The sequence below is a fragment of the Myxine glutinosa genome, chromosome 5 (assembly GCF_964187855.1).
Source record: "Myxine glutinosa chromosome 5, kmMyxGlut1.1, whole genome shotgun sequence".
NCBI classification, from domain to species: domain Eukaryota; kingdom Metazoa; phylum Chordata; class Myxini; order Myxiniformes; family Myxinidae; genus Myxine; species Myxine glutinosa.
This window is the reverse complement of record NC_136265.1, coordinates 73,274,061-73,289,798: the sequence shown is the minus strand read 5'-3', so window position 1 is coordinate 73,289,798 and position 15,738 is coordinate 73,274,061. Positions and strand designations below refer to the sequence as shown.

Sequence of the window (15,738 nt, the reverse complement as noted above, 5' to 3'; positions counted from 1 at the left end):
TGTCCGAGCGGTAACTTTTTTACCATTTGAGCTTTTCTCATCAAATTTTCACTCAAATTTTACTATGAGAATATTGAGAAGTCAAATTAATAATTTGGTCAAAAGGTCAAAGGTGAACATCACCTAAAGCTAAAATCATCAATGTTCATCCAATTGACCTGAAATTAAATTTACCATTTGAGTTTTGCCATCAAATTTTCAACGAAGCTTTATTATAAGAATATTGAGAAGTCAAATTAATAATTTGGTCAAAAGGTCAAAGGTGAACATCACCTAAAATCATCAATGTTCATCCAATTGACCTGAAATTAAATTTACCATTTGAGTTTTGCCATCAAATTTTCAACGAAGCTTTATTATGAGAATATTGAGAAGTCAAATTAATAATTTGGTCAAAAGGTCAAAGGTGAACATCACCTAAATTCATCAATGTTCATCCAATTGACCTAAAATGAAATTTACCATTTGAAGTTTCCCATCAAATTTTCAATGAAACGTCGCTGAAGTGACGTCACAATAACAAGTTTCGTTCGCCTTTCAATTTATGGGCGGTGTATTTACAACAATCGTTGTTAGATACGTCATCCGTCTTCGGCTTTTATTGCTATCCAATGAAATAAAAAAAGGAATAAACTGTACTTAATCGTGAAATTTCTAGCGTTTTTAACGAATTACTGTTTGCAGTTGTGTTGACAGCCATAAAATGGTCGAAGGGATCGCTGAAACGTATGCGTTCGATTGCTATTCGTGTGTGATCGTTACTTCCGGTTTCCGGTTCCTCGTTCGCATCCGTTGACACTTGTGAGGCTGCGGTGCCGTTTCCAACAGACATGGCTTGGGGCTTCGGTTGTCCGAGTTGGCAGGAGCAGAAACAGCAGCAACATCAGGCGAGGCAGAAGGAGCAGCAGCAGCAGCAGAAGCGTCCCGGCGGAGTCTGACGTGATTTCTATCGCCCTCTCACCCACAACGAGAGCAGCACAGAGAAACCCAGGCCGAGGGTGTAAGGGGAGGTGAGGAAGGCCTCTCGAGAGATGACGAGCCTAGGCCTCGGTGGACGACGCAGGTTTTCTGACGGACTGTGTTTGTTGCCCCCTTATTGATTTGCTTTAGATATGATCGAGCTGTTTGGATTGCACCATTTTTGTTCTTTTTCCAGTTTAATAATCTAATCGGCTTTTATCATCTGTAGCCCCGACTCTCTCAAGCCAAGCGCCATTTGTTTAATATTGAAGGACATCATTCCCTAATTCCTTCACTCGGGGTTTCATTCATGTTTCGTTCGAAGTTGGTTTGTACTTTATTTCCTCTGTTAATTTGAACTGCGGTTGTTTGTACGAAGCAAAGGGCCGATTGTTGTTGTTGTTACTGCATTTCATTTCGCAGGTGATACGATGGGCAGGTGTAGAAACCCGTGGGAAGTGTGCCAAGCTTCGTGTCCATTACTACTCGGTGATGTCCCCACAAGTTGCTTTGTGGGCCAAGTATTATTTCGAGCTAGATGTACACTTTAATTGAATCCGTTTTTCCTCTTCATCTCACTTTTGTCATCTTTGTTCGAGTTGTGTTTTCCATTTGGGAGGCAGAAGGCTCCACCGCAGTCGTCCGGGCGATGCTGCCTGTTGTGTTCACTCTCGTTCTGGTCCAACCATTGCCAGTTTGTACTACAGATGGTAGTTTGCGATTGTAATAAGTTGGTATCGTTGTGAAGAGTAGCACACCTGTAACCAACCCCCACTGAACGGCATTTTTGTTGCTAGACGCAGTCCTTGGGGATAAGGGGACAAGGGGGTGGGGCAAAGCTTTTTGTTTGGAGATACTTGGGGGCGGGGCAAAGCTTTGTTTGGAAATACTTGGGGGCGGGGCAAAGCTTTGTTTGGAAATACTTGGGGGCGGGCCAAAGCTTTGTTTGGAAATACTTGGGGGCGGGCCAAAGCTTTGTTTGGAGATACTTAGGAAGAGTGAAATTAAGTTTACCTTTTGGTTCTTTATGCTTGAGAAATGACTACGCTGGCAATAGCAGTTGAGACGTGAGATTCAAATATTGTTGCTTGAGGGGGAGAGGGTTCGGGTGGCCAAGGATGCTGACTAATCTGCAGAGCAAACTATGACTGTGCAAAAACGAGGGAGAGCGATCAGGTTGGCGATTGCACGATTCTAGAAATTGAAGGGTGAAATTGGAACGAGATTGGTGGTTGTTTAAAAAGCGACGGAACGAAAGGAGAGCGGCTGAACGGGAGCCATGGCCGACTCGAAGAGCCGACGAGACAGGGCTCTCGGGAGATTGCGGGCTCAGCTGCAGCAGAAGAACGAGGCCCTGGCTGACCAGTTTGAGTTCCAGGTGTACATCGCGTTCATTTGCAAAGGACAGGTGAGTTTGGCACATTGAGTTGTTTGGCTTGAGAGCTTTATTTGAGGACACATTCGCTTGGCAGACTGTTACGTTCACCCTTTGTGTAAATGTTTATCTGCCTGTTCATTGGGAGTAATCACAATGGCAGCACTGTAATCTCTGATTTGTACTTCACCCTGTATTTACATCTTTGTTTTAACATGTGCGCGATCCCCACCATGCCCCCTTTGCAGAAGCCCCCAGCTCTATTTCAGGCCGCGGAAGTGTGGCCACTTATGGCGGGGCAGTTTGAGCAGCAAGTTGCCGCTGGAGTTCAAGAACTCATGTATTCTGAACTGAGCTCGCACCAGCTGATGCTGCACGACCCTGTGCAGTTGCACGTGCCCTGTTATCGGCCTCTGCGCAAGGTGGGGGCAGGAGAGGACCGTGCTCGTTGACACTGCCGTATGGTATCAATTTGGGTTTTCTAAATGATGCGAGATGAGCTTACTGCATGGAGATGTCTATCTGTGTCTGTCTAGGATCTTCGGGATTCCACCCAGAACATGGACTTCCTCCTCTGGCCCAGGAGAGACATCGAAGAAGTCAAGTGTCTGGTGTTCTCTCGCTGGAAAGGAGCAAGTGATGAACCGTACAGGCATATCCAGGCAAGGCTTTTAATCGGCAGTTTGTGTCAACCGTCCTGCACCGCAGGCACAAGTGAAAAGAGGAGTACGGCACATGGGGAAATGCACTTTAGATGGTATCAAATAGGTACATGCACATTGATGGAAAGGAAATATTCGATGAAATGTAATAGATTGAGTAGGAATGGATTCGCGCTTCGAATCCACTTTGACTCGTTTGTTCATGCCCAATTTTTTTGAAAATAAATAAGGGGGGAGGGAGGGTATTGTAATTGTCTCCGTCTGTCTGTCCGTCACGCTGTCTCCTAAGCGGTTGTGCCTGCATTTTCGTGCTCAGGAAGTAGTTATCAAATGGAACGAAGGTGCAAGAACCATATCATTTCTGCCATATCAAATATAATTATGGGTACATTTTAAAGTGGTGAAGCTGCACACTGCCAGACTTCTTCCAATCAGAGGGTTCTGCTTTTTCTTTTGACTCGGCTTGTTACTAAAAAAGTTTAATGAAGTTTTAATTATTTATTTATTTTTCTGGGAAATGTTGGATTAATGATGGTGTTTAATGTGCTCCTTTCTAGGCTCAGTTTGACTTTAAAAGTTCTGACTATTCAGGCCAGCTAGCAGCCTCTGCTGAGGGTACAGGCAAGGACCGGAGAGGCCTGGTGCTAGGGAACCCGGATGAGACCATGTTCCTGTTCCTCCGACAGCATGATCCACAGGTAATGTGAATATGAAACGCCGGTGATGTTTCGGAACCTGAATTGATAGTAATCTCTTTCACACAAGTGATCGTATTCGCATGTTAGTAGTGTTTTTATATTTACCATATCTGCAAATACAAAACGAAGCTTCTTACAAAGCTTCAAATCTTACACAGAGGCGTTAGGTTTTCGGGTTGTCTGTCCATCCGTCCGTACAGGCTAAACCTCGTTTTTCTCAGCAACCACATGTTCGATTGAGACAAAACTTTGAGGGTAGGATTGACACCCATGTATAATGTTTTTATGATAATTGTGATGTCATAGGTCACATGGTATGGCAGCCAACTTTGATTAAACTCTAATAATGAAAAACATATTTCTCGGAAATCGCTGATTAGAACATTTTTAAACGTTGCACATTGTCAAGTACTCCCAATGGGGAACAAAATAATGATAATGATATCAGTTAAGTGGTATACCAGCCATAAATGTTTTAATCGAACACCTTATCCTAAAAACCTGAAATTGCATGCACATGATCAATGACCCATTTGTATTGAAATATTAAATTTGACAAATAAGTCACATGGTTGGCAGCCATATTTGATTTAACTTAAAACCTCTAAGAAAAAAAACTTTTTAAAAAACAACATTTTCTCCAAAACATCCAAAGTGGTCGTCTCAAAACGTTAGGTGTCATCGCCTCGGCATGGTGATTAAAAGCTGTTTACGAAAACGTTATCGGTCACGTGGTGTGACGGCCATATTGGATTAAAGAAAAATATAAAATATCTCAGAAACCGCTTTCCCAATTGATGTGAAACTACGCAAATGTCATCTAACACCATTGCTGCATATAGTTTGAAAATTATGACATCGTACGTCATGTGGTTTGGAGGCCATCTTGTATAGAAAAACTAACCTTCTCCGATTAGCACGAAACATCACAAATGTGATCCCCTACCCATACATATGCAGAGTGTAAATTTTTCATGTCATATGTCACGTGGTGTGGCAGCCATATTAGCTTGAAAGCCGTTTTTTATCCCTTTTCCGAAACGGCTTCACCGATAAATGTGAAACCTGTCATACAACAACAACAACAACAACAACGCATTTTAAGGCCATTTACCCTGCTAGAGCGGGGGTTAGCCTTCCGGTCCCCATGACGATCTTCTCCATTTTGCCGTATTTTCTGCATCTCGCCTTGTTAACCCCCTTGCCCACATTTCTTCTTCCACCACCTTCAGCCAAGTCTTTCTCGGTCTTCCCCATCCTCTACTTCCTTCTACATTCATTTCCATCACTCTTCTCAACCAGTCACTTTCATCCTTCCTCAACACATGACCAAACCATCTCAACTTGTTTCTCTTCACAGCATCAATCACAGGTTCTATTCCCATCATCTTTCGCAATTCTTCATTTGTCTTCCTCTCGTTCAACGATACTCCGCACATCCACCGAACCATTCACATTTTCACCCTTTCCAGCTTTCGTTGCTGCTCTACGTTCATTATCCATGTCTCGCTCCCATAAATCGTAACGCTTCTCACATGCAGCATACACCTTTCCCTTCAGCTTCAACGACACGCCTCTCCTCGTCAGCACGCCACTCAGTTCCCGAAACTTCTTCCATGCACATCTCTCTATCAACCGTTGCCGAGTCTGATCCACCTTCTCCATTCAACATGTCTCCTAGGGAGCAAAATGTTTTCACACCTTCCAGCTTCACGCCGTCTCCGAGATCCAACTCAACATTTCCTCCATCTGCAGCTCCCTCTTTGCACACCGTACACTTGAATGTAGCTGCCACACTGGTTAATGACTCAAACCACTACATTTTTGATGAACCCACTCAGCGTACATTGAATGGAGTTCACTCCGACACCCTTGCTGCACACAGCACATGTGCACTTCCCAGTTCTTTCCACCTCACCACATGCTTTACCACTTGCCATCACCTTCGTTTTTCCGATATTCACCTTCAGACCTTTTGTCTCCATACATTCCTTCCACTTGTTCATCTTTTCCTTCAGTCCATCCATACTTTCTGCAATCAACACCAGATTATCTGCATACAACAACTCCCACGGTAAACCCTCCTTCACATTCAGAGCCAGCACCTCCATCACAGCTACAAATAGTAGTGGACTTAGTGCCGACCCCTGATGCACTCCCACCTTCACCTCAAACTCACCACTGTTCCCGACCTTCATCCTTACAGCTGTGCGCGCTCTCGTACATTGCCGTCACTACTCTGATCAACCATTCCTCCACTCCTAACTTCCTCAATGCCCATGTCACTACTTCGCGTGGAACCCTATCGAATGCTTTCTCCAGATCAACAAACCCAAGAAACAACTTCTTCCTCTTCTCCATGTACTTCTCCTGCAACTGTCTGCCTTTGCGAGTTTTCATTAGTTTTACATCAATTATAAGTATAACGTTCGGCAATGTGTAAATGAACAGTGTATATCGGATTTGAACTCGGTTCCCAGCATTATGAGTTGCATGCTTGTGTGGGAATGCCGGCCAACAGATATTTGACAATTCTTGTGATTGGTTCAGGGGTGATTTATAAGAACAAGTGAGGTTATTGAACGAAGTGCTGCAGACACAGCAACACATATCCCTCCCCAACCCCCACACCTCAAGTGCCACGCCTGTGTGGTTGTATTGATTTTCTTGCTCCCGTATGCATGCGTTCGAGTGAAATTTGTCAATGGTTGTATTCATTTTGTCTTCAGTGCAAATTGTGCCTTTTGTGCGAAAGTTTATCTTATTCACCTTCTCCCCACTCTTCCCAGCGTGCCGGAGTTCCTACGGTATGGAAACTTAGCAGCCTCTGCGTTTACCTCCCCCAAAGTCTGCTGAACCAGTGGAGTTTATGTTCTCTCGAAGATTTGCTCCAGCCTTGCCTGCATTGAGAGGCTGTAGCGCTAATTAATCCGTGCCGTAGAGCCGGCGTTTGAGCAGTTGGGTTTTTACAAGTTGTGCCGTTTTGTCGGCGCAGTCATGATGACACGGCATTACGGTGGTGCTTGAGGATAAAATGAGCGTAAAAATCTGAGGATGAATGTCCTTGATGGTTAAGATGCGTTAGCGCCGTATAATGATTCTGAAATCTACGAGCCGTCTCGGTGGGGGGAGCGAAGGGAAGTTGGGAGTTTGTTCAATTGTTGCTCGCTTTCACGTTAATCGTTGCCATTATTATTCTGATTATCATTGCTATTCGTATTATAACAACTCCCTCACGCATTTTATTGCTATGGTTTTTTTTTTTGGTTTTATTTTTGGTGCGTATTCTCGAGTCGAGAAGGGAGATTGTTTTGCATCTTTGTACAAAGTAGCTTCCTGAATGCTGCATTTTTGAGGATCGGTGGAGATTGGTAATGATGAAACGATTCTTCTGATTTGATTTGGATTTTTGATTCTTTGAGCACTTTCCCACCTCTGCTTTTTTTCTTCTTCTTTTCTTTTCCTTTTTTTTCTTCTTTTTTGCTTTTCATTTTTTTCTTTTTTTTTCTTTCATTTTTTTGCTGCAAGGTAGTTTTTTTTTTGTTTTTTTTTGTTTGTTTGTTTTCTTTGCTGTGACTCATGTTTGAGATTACGTTGTGAAATAACATCACTGGATGAACCTGGCAAGTGTTGGTTTATTTCTTGTAATTATTCACTTTTGCACTAATTGTGTGCGATGCAGAGATAAGGTGTCAACAAGGGGGCTGTGAGGTCACTCGGTTTTGGCTTTAAAGGGAAAAATAACCTAAGTTGATCGGCTACGCCTGTTGTAGTGCAGCAGATAAATACAAAAATTGTGCATTTTATGAGAAAAGCATGAAATTTTTAACAGAGTTGGTGCATACCATAAGGTTTATTTTCAGATGTGGAGGGAAGTCAGATTTGACCTCTGAGGACCGTGAGAGGTCGAATCCAATATGGCCGCCAGTCCACCGGGTCGAATGTTCAAACGCGCTTAATTTTGGAACCAAACAGTGTAGAAAAACATTTTAGGTGTCATTTCCAACTAAATTGGGGAATGCTCATTCATTTGGTGATACTTTTGAGATCGCCAGAACTCAAGGACATGCATTTAGGTTAAGGTCAAAGTCAAATTACGTTAAATATCTTTTTATGATACTGCAGTTGGAACTGCTATTGGAAACTTTATTTTTTCAGGTACAGGGGTAGGTACCGAACATCCAAAGACCAGAAATGATGAAAAAAGTGTTTACACTGCAAGGAATGATGCAATAACCTCTGAAAAAATAACTGTAGTTAACCAAGTATGTCCACAAAAGCTTACATTAAATCAAGTGCAATGATGAAAATTGGTAATGATCAAAATCTAACAGTCTCCAGAACAGAAGCACAGTGCAGTGCACTTGAGTGCAGCTTTGGCACACTTGCAGTGTCCAGTGCATCCTTTCTTGCAGCGACAGTGGATCAATTCATGGCACGACTTTGATGCTTCAGGGAGAGTGGTCCAAAGAGGCTGCCACCCAGTTGTTTCCTTTATCCAGCCCCAGTCAGATGGCTCTGGCATCTCTGGATCCATGACCAATGCCTGGTTCCAACAGTTGGCCTGGTAGCAAGTGCGCTTGATGTGCTGCCTGGGTTGGAGGAATGTTCTCTAGACTTCTGTGTGAAGAGCTGCTTCCTGGCATCATTCACTTCCGTGCTCTCACTGGTTCGGTCGTACATCAGCACCACAAATCGCTCTAGCAGTAACATTGATCATTCACTGACCTCACTTGGCATGCATAGGAGTTCATTGAAAGCATCATTCACCTCTGGGTAAGACTTCCAAGTTTCCCAGGCAGTCTTCTTTCCTCTGCCAACAAATACAGATACAGTGTCGCACCCGGTGAAAGCGTGAAGGACTGGGAGAGTCAGACACTGTGTTGGATTCATTGTGGCAACCATTTCGTGAACAGCTATGTACCGAAAGCTTGACCCGGCACCAAAGGCAACCCACAGCTCATCAGGAGCTGTGGATATTGGGCTGTGGACTATCATATTATGAAAAGATCTGGATATTGGGCCATCTCAGATTCAGAGATTTGATTTTTGCAAAATTTGCAGATTTTTCAGATTTGCAAGCTGAGATTGCAACGCCAAGGATGGCCGACTCCTTCCTGCGAGCTGCCCACGTCACCCGCACAAGAAGAGCCCATCAAATCACTGCAGCGGCACTGCACATCCTGCAACACCGTGCGTATGAACGCCACTGTATGACATATGCTGATGATGCAGAAGACCTGCCTGAGTTTGAAGACTGGTGTCACCAGAGAGGAGAAGACATTCCCAACTTTCAGTACTGGGCAACTGTGCTGGAACTAGAGATGTTGGTACTGGTCTACGTGCGTTCTCTGCGGCAGGCTTCGTTCACGATGTACCTTGATGCCCTGACGGAACTGCTCCCATGGTTCCATGCCTTAGACCACACACACTATGCCAGGTGGGTCCCTGTTTCAGACGCTCGTATAAAAGGACACGGAGCCGTTAGTAGTTGGAGCAATCCATGTTCCGCGTCTGGCACTCCCGGCCCGGAGGTGACTCCGGAAGTACATGTGCACAGATCACTGGGCGGTGTTATCAACACAAGCCAACACCTGTAACATCTCCCTTTTTTAACATTACTAATATCATGTGATGCAATCTATTCTACCAAAATTTCGAAAAGAGATGAAAACTGGTAACACAACATAACAATATTCTGGCTAAATTATAACATAGGATTATGCCAGGAGCTGAACATTTCCACCAATCAATGACATCAAATCAATAACTAAATGTCCTTGCTGTTACTTGTAACAGTTCACAGATCAAGTCTGTTTGGGGGTTTTGACAGTCTTCCACTGCGGGAGAAAACAGGGCTCCTGTGTGAGAGAGGCTCTTTGACCATCGCCGGTGTTGAGGGTTTGCTGCAGGTCCTCCCTGCTGGTGTGCTCACTCTCACCAAATTCTTCTTAGCATTGCAGCCCTCAGGCTCAATGGCAGTTTTGTCTTCACTTTGCACATCCGGTCTTGTGATGCTCTGGTTGTGCCTTTCCTCCGCTAGCAAATCCGAGGGCTGTCCATAACAGGGAGGTGGTGCTGATTCAGCTACTCTCAGGTCCACGCGATTGCGGCGATACAGGGCACCCTCCACATCCACGAGATAGGAGCGTGGGGCAACCTGTTGCATGCAGGTTCCTATTTTCCAGCGACCAGTTCGGTCTCCAGGCAGTGGTTTCATACGGATGCACTCACCAACTTTTAGTTCAGGTAAGTCTAAAGCTGACCTGTCATAGCCGAGCTTGGATATCTGCTTTTTTGACGCAGTTTCTCCAAAACACCTGGCACCACACAAGGCTCGAGCAACTTGTCGGTCACAGGTAAAGGTGTTTTCAGCCTTCTTGACATCAAGCGCTGCGCTGGGCTGCTGTCCATGCCCTCAGTTGGTGTGTTCCTCCACTTGAGTATGGCCTTCCAGGGGTCATTGCCATCACCTGAGGGACATGGTTGCACTCCCAATGAAGCACCCAGATGTAGCCAGAGAATTCAGGGCTGGCAACTTCACTGTACAGAAGACGAAGGTGTTCTCTTCAATCCCAATCGAATCGAAATCTTGCAAAAATCAAATCTCTGAATCTGAGATGGCCCAATATTCAGATCTTTTCATAATATGATAGTCTACTAGTGTGCCAAATTTGGTGCTTTCCTCACAAAATGCACAATTGTTATGCAAAGTTGCCCCACTACAATAATAGTTTGGATCCTTTACTGCCCTTAAATGAACCCAGACATGTTATTTTTCCTGCTCACCTTTCATTCTTCACAATGAGCTGGCAGTATAGCTTATAGGTCTGCATACTTGCCTCGGAGGTCCAACCTGGGTTTGAATTCTGACCCAGCTCTAAATCATTATCCTGACGTTTCCAAGGCAGCGGGGAGGGATCAATGTGTGTGTTGTCCTTCGGATAGATGTCAAACTGTGCATCTATCTGCCGGCATTAGTTGGTGAACATTGAAGATTCAAAGGTGTCCTCCACAAAGGTGGGCGAGCTATTGCCTGCACCATGAACAAATTACAAATTCCTGATCTTACCTACAGTGAGCAATGCATCACCACCATTGTGGCACCCTGATGGCTGATGTAGACCATGGGGCCAAGCAGTGGAAATACTTCTAGTTTATCATTTTCGTGACCCACATCTGGTAACCACGTGAATTTTTGTCTGATGGGAGATAAAAAATCATTGAAGAAGAATTCACCACTCGGCAAGTCCAAAAGTTGCACACTAATTAGTATTCTTAATTAGTATTAATCATCCAGATGCACAGCACCCTCTTTTGTCAAGAAATTAAAAGTTATGTACAAACCTATGGAAAATAGACAAATTGAAACACAGCAACACTTACATGACAGAGAACGGTAAAAAAAAATCAATGAGCTACACATACACACACACACACATACAAACACATGCACACACACACACACAAAACCAGATACACACATGCACTCACCAATATATTTCTTTGGAAATGTTTTCAAAGGAATCATTGGCACTTATAAGAAACTTTTCCTTGCAAAATTAATGTGCCCTATTTTACACACACGCACACGCACATTTACATACACATACATCTTTTATTTTCAAAGTAATTATTGGCACTGCAACTAAATATATCTTTGCAAATGAGCCCAATTCATCCCACCCCACTCTCTCATCTCTCTGTCATATTATGATTAGATTATGTCATATTAGATTATGTTGGCACACTTTAGGGCTGTAGCAAAACAACTTTTTTATTTAAATAAACAGTTTTCAAATTATTCATAGCTATTGGCCTAATGTAACCCAAAAGATAATAATCAGACTGTTGACTCATGGAAATACAGCTCTATTATAATATTCACAATGTCTGAGTCCAATCTGGGGGCCAAATAACAGGCTTCTCTGCTACCCTCTCATCCAGAACTTACACGTATATCTGTGTCACAACAGAGTAGCTAAATGGAATGAAGCTACAGCAGCAGGTTAACAGTGTGAAGTTGTGAACACTACACATCTTCATCTTCTGTGTCGGAGTCTTCATCTAAAGATTCTCCAGCCACTGGATTTTGGCAATCAGTGCACTTGTACAGATTAGTACATGGTACATTATGCTGCCGGCAAGAACATCTTCCCTTGTTTTTACCAGTTGGCATCTGGCAGTTTGTCTTTTTGCAAGTGCAGTACGTCAGTTCAAGCAAACTGCTTGGAGCAGGGGGTTGTTCACCCCAGACAACATCTAGACCTCCATCTTCCACTTTCCATCCATGTCCATGTGGGCTTGGAATGTCTGGGGTCTGCTCCAGACAGAGATGATGTACTGCAGCCTGGTAATTTGCTCTCTTTATGTGCTGTCTCAGTGAGTCCTGTGTTGGTGGAAGACGAGCTTCTGACTTAATCGCCATGAGGAACATGTTGTGCCGTGCTTTATTAACACTGTCGCATTCTTGTCCATACAACTGGCAAACAAATCTCTCAAGTCCAGAAAAAACATCCTCGCTCACTGTGAATGATCTCCCTAACTGTTGGAATGTGGCCTTGAACTGTGCATTCTCTGCCATTAACTTGTATGCTTTTGCTTTGGGCTTGCCATGGAAACTGCTAACAGAGTCACATCCAGTGAAACAATGGAATGAAATAAGTGCATTGCAAACATCTTCCCCGAGGTAGGTATTTATGGCAGACAAGCTCAGAGTCCTCCTGTTGTTGCCCCTTCCTGTATGGAATAACAACTCACTTCCTATCTCTTTTGCTCTCGCTACTCCTATGATAAAGACATCAGTATCCGGGCTCTTCATCACAACTGGATTAGAGGCACTTTCTGATGAAGTACCAGGATAATTTGTGGCTGCATACTGGGCATGAAGCAACAAGCGAGTGTCCGCTTCTTCATGGTTGCATCTCAAGCCTTGCACTTCATTCACAACCAGCACTCCATGGTCATCTTCCAGTTCATGACATTCTTCATCATGAGTCACAAAAATGTGGACCTCCTTGAGGACAGAACTTGGTCTGCTGCTCCAAGTTTTAAAGAAAAATCGTATTAGTTCTGCCTTGTTTTCACTGCCAGCAAGAAACTTTTTCCACTGCTGAGGCACCCGTTGGTCTTCCCCATAGATTTTTGTCATCAGACTTCCACTTGATCCTCTTTGTCCCCTCTCAGCATTTTTGATGCTCATGTTTCTGTACGTGTCTACCACAAAGTGTATAGATTCACTTCTTACGCTCCTTGCAAGATCAACAAGTTGTTTCAAGACATGATCAGCCAGTTGACCAAATGTAGATGGTATACTCGTCTGCTGAAGTTCTTGCATCATGGCCATAGCATCTATAATCCAGATGCTTCCTGAGGGGATCTCTGTGACTGGAGTTGGCTGAACTTGGGATTCAATATAGTGTAGTAAAGATGATTTCGTTGTCTTGTTCAGTGAACCATCTTGGTGTGCTAGAGAAAGTGGGAGAGGGCCCAAGTTGAAGGTAAGCATGTTTTCAATGTCTAGTTTCCTGACATTTGCAATGATAAGAAGTCGCTGGAAAAGATTTCTGTCTGCCTGCAGTGATACTTGTTTACCTTGCGCTTTGGTGTGAACTACCTTGTTCATTGACTTGAAAGTCTTTGTCTTTGATTTCTTTATTGGAGCAAATATATCTTGGGTGCCTTGCAGTCTCTCTTTGCAGTATGTTACAAGTTCTTCATCACCTTTCTCCCATGCCTTGATGTAGCATTCAGCAACATCTTTTGATGCAACCACCCCAGATGCAAGATGCAGTAGGTGATCATGAGACCCATCGAAGGGATTGATTATTGCATCAATCACACTCATCACTCTGCAAATATCTTCTTCATCTCTCTTGATGCGAGACGGCTGCAATTCTTTCCGACCCTGTGTTATTTCGTCTTTACCTGCCATCTCTCCACACTTCTTTGATATGGCAGCCCGTTCTCGTTGAGAGAGAATCCATCGCGAGACGGCTCCTTTCTGTGTAGTGAAACCAATCATTCCACCTTTGGTCTTTGTGTCCCGATTACAGGTTTGTTCTATTGTTTGGTCGCATGCAGTCTGAGAAAATCCATGGCCATCTTGATGCTGGAATTATTTTTTTTCCTGTACTAATTTGTGAAATAATCAATTACAATTGATATAACCTATTGAATTATAAATTAGAAATATCTATCAAAAAATTAAGCAAATTTAGGTAAATGATTTTTGGTTACAAAATTACTAAGCCAAGATAGGTCGATCAATGAAAGGCAATAAACTTGATTTTGGAAATTACAATATCAACTCATAATTACCCTTTTACGTGAGTATAACTATTTTCAATAGGATTTGGTTCTTGGTTTTCCACTTAAAACACAATTGCAAAATTTTTTTTTTTTTTTTGTAGATGAGAAAACAAAAGTAAAGTTGGTATATTTTACCTTTTTGCCTTTTATTCCTCCGAATGGCCCGGTTGATCTCAGTAATATTGCAAAAATGGCGGTAGCATTCAGCATGATATCCTGGAGTGCCTCGTTTTCTCCTGAGGTTAGAAAAAATACAGGTAAATTAATTTTTTTAAATATCTATTACTATGAGCATCGTCCTAAAGGTGAGGAAGTATGTAGAAAATATAAAATTTATTCATCTCAAGAACAGTGTAGAGGTGAAATTTCCCGTCTGTCTGATTTCCCGTCTGTCCGAATCACCTGATCACGGAGGTTTTCAAATTTCAACAGTCCGAGCCACGGAAAGCTTTCTAAATTCTAGACTTAAGTTAGAGTCTGAACTTATATCTAGACTACCCTATTACTAGAATTAAAGTTAGATCTAACAAAAAGTTAGTCAAGATCTAGGTACTTACCTCCCACTTCTTTCATCATCATCGTCGACATGCCGCGGCTGTTTTGCCGGTGCCTCTGCCGCTGATGCACAGTCCCAGCCATAGCGGTCTGCGTTGTGTGCTACTTTACTTTTGGGCGTGTTTTCGATTTCCTTCCAGAGATTAGCACATTCTTTGAATTTTTTGAAGGATTTCTCGGCAAGAGGAATAACCCTGCTGTGCGTTGCAATGACGTGCATACAGCAAAATCCAGATGATGTCCCTTCTGAATCATCGGCAGATGCACCACTGGCATCAGCATCCGAGGACGACATGAGCGTCGCCATGTTTGCTAGAGTCGCTTCTTTGAAACGCGTTATCTGATTGGCTGTTGCTTATGGGATAGTCCGATGCGTTTATGAAAGGACAACTATGACTGGATAATTTTAGCGAGGTCCTTGTCGAAATTATTGAGGTTTTTTTCCACTTTTTAAAATAATGGTGGAGTTCTGAGATTGCCGAGTTATATGGTATGCTTTTAAACATGTTTTTGGACAATAATATTTCAACATTGATTAGTTACTCGATGTGGGTCACGAAAGTTAAGAATTCTGACCGACGGCCCACGGTCTAATGCTGATTACAATAGCTGATGCTCACCCACAGCCAAATGCTACATAATGACAGTGACTCGTCTTCACAACTCCCCCTTCAATCATTTCACCTTATGTCATTTTAAATGTATTTAATTCTCCTCCAAACTTTTTTAGCTCCGCTCTGAAAGTGAGTGGAGGTTGTTTTTGTCTGTGAGCAGGATATCTCGGTTATGGACCGATTAGATTTTTGGGTCAGGTCCGGATGCAGATCCGGCCTATCGGAGGGATAAGAAACGTAAACTGTTAAGCCTGGTGAAGGTATCCACTCTACTGAGTGCTGTTGCAATTTGTATATTATTGTGGGCTGTGTTCATTGGGGCTGCATAAAATTTGGTCATAAGATTGCCTTCGCTTGAAGAATGCTGTTCTCAATTGCGAGTGTGTGGGAAATTTTCATTTTCACATGATTCGTGGCGATGTTTTGATACGAGGGTATGGTACGCTCAGTAGAAAGAAATTTAATACTTCAACTTTGAAATAGTCTCGTCCCAAAATCTATTACTGAATGGAAAAGCGTCTGCCATGGTTCATTTTAAAGGATTCCTGCTGACGCAATGATGA

General features: G+C 43.1%; 2 protein-coding genes across 2 annotated transcripts; one reads left to right on the top strand and one right to left on the bottom strand.

Annotated features, from left to right (window-relative positions):
* The first annotated feature begins 768 nt into the window (after positions 1-768).
* Positions 769-7,318, top strand: C5H6orf62 (chromosome 5 C6orf62 homolog). The gene is made up of 6 exons (XM_068116942.2): positions 769-1,010; positions 1,384-2,368; positions 2,584-2,757; positions 2,872-2,997; positions 3,555-3,695; positions 6,485-7,318. The coding sequence occupies exons 2-6, from the start codon at positions 2,240-2,242 to the stop codon at positions 6,602-6,604; spliced, it is 690 nt and encodes a 229-aa protein (XP_067973043.2). The 5' UTR covers positions 769-1,010; positions 1,384-2,239; the 3' UTR covers positions 6,605-7,318.
* A 213-nt stretch (positions 7,319-7,531) lies between these two features.
* On the bottom strand, positions 7,532-14,872 carry LOC144892309 (uncharacterized). The gene is made up of 3 exons (XM_078778196.1): positions 14,564-14,872; positions 14,142-14,242; positions 7,532-8,508 (listed from the first exon to the last, which is right to left on the bottom strand). Exons 1-3 carry the CDS (start codon positions 14,866-14,868, stop codon positions 8,462-8,464), a joined length of 453 nt encoding a protein of 150 aa, XP_078634322.1. The 5' UTR covers positions 14,869-14,872; the 3' UTR covers positions 7,532-8,461.
* Positions 14,873-15,738: the final 866 nt, after the last annotated feature.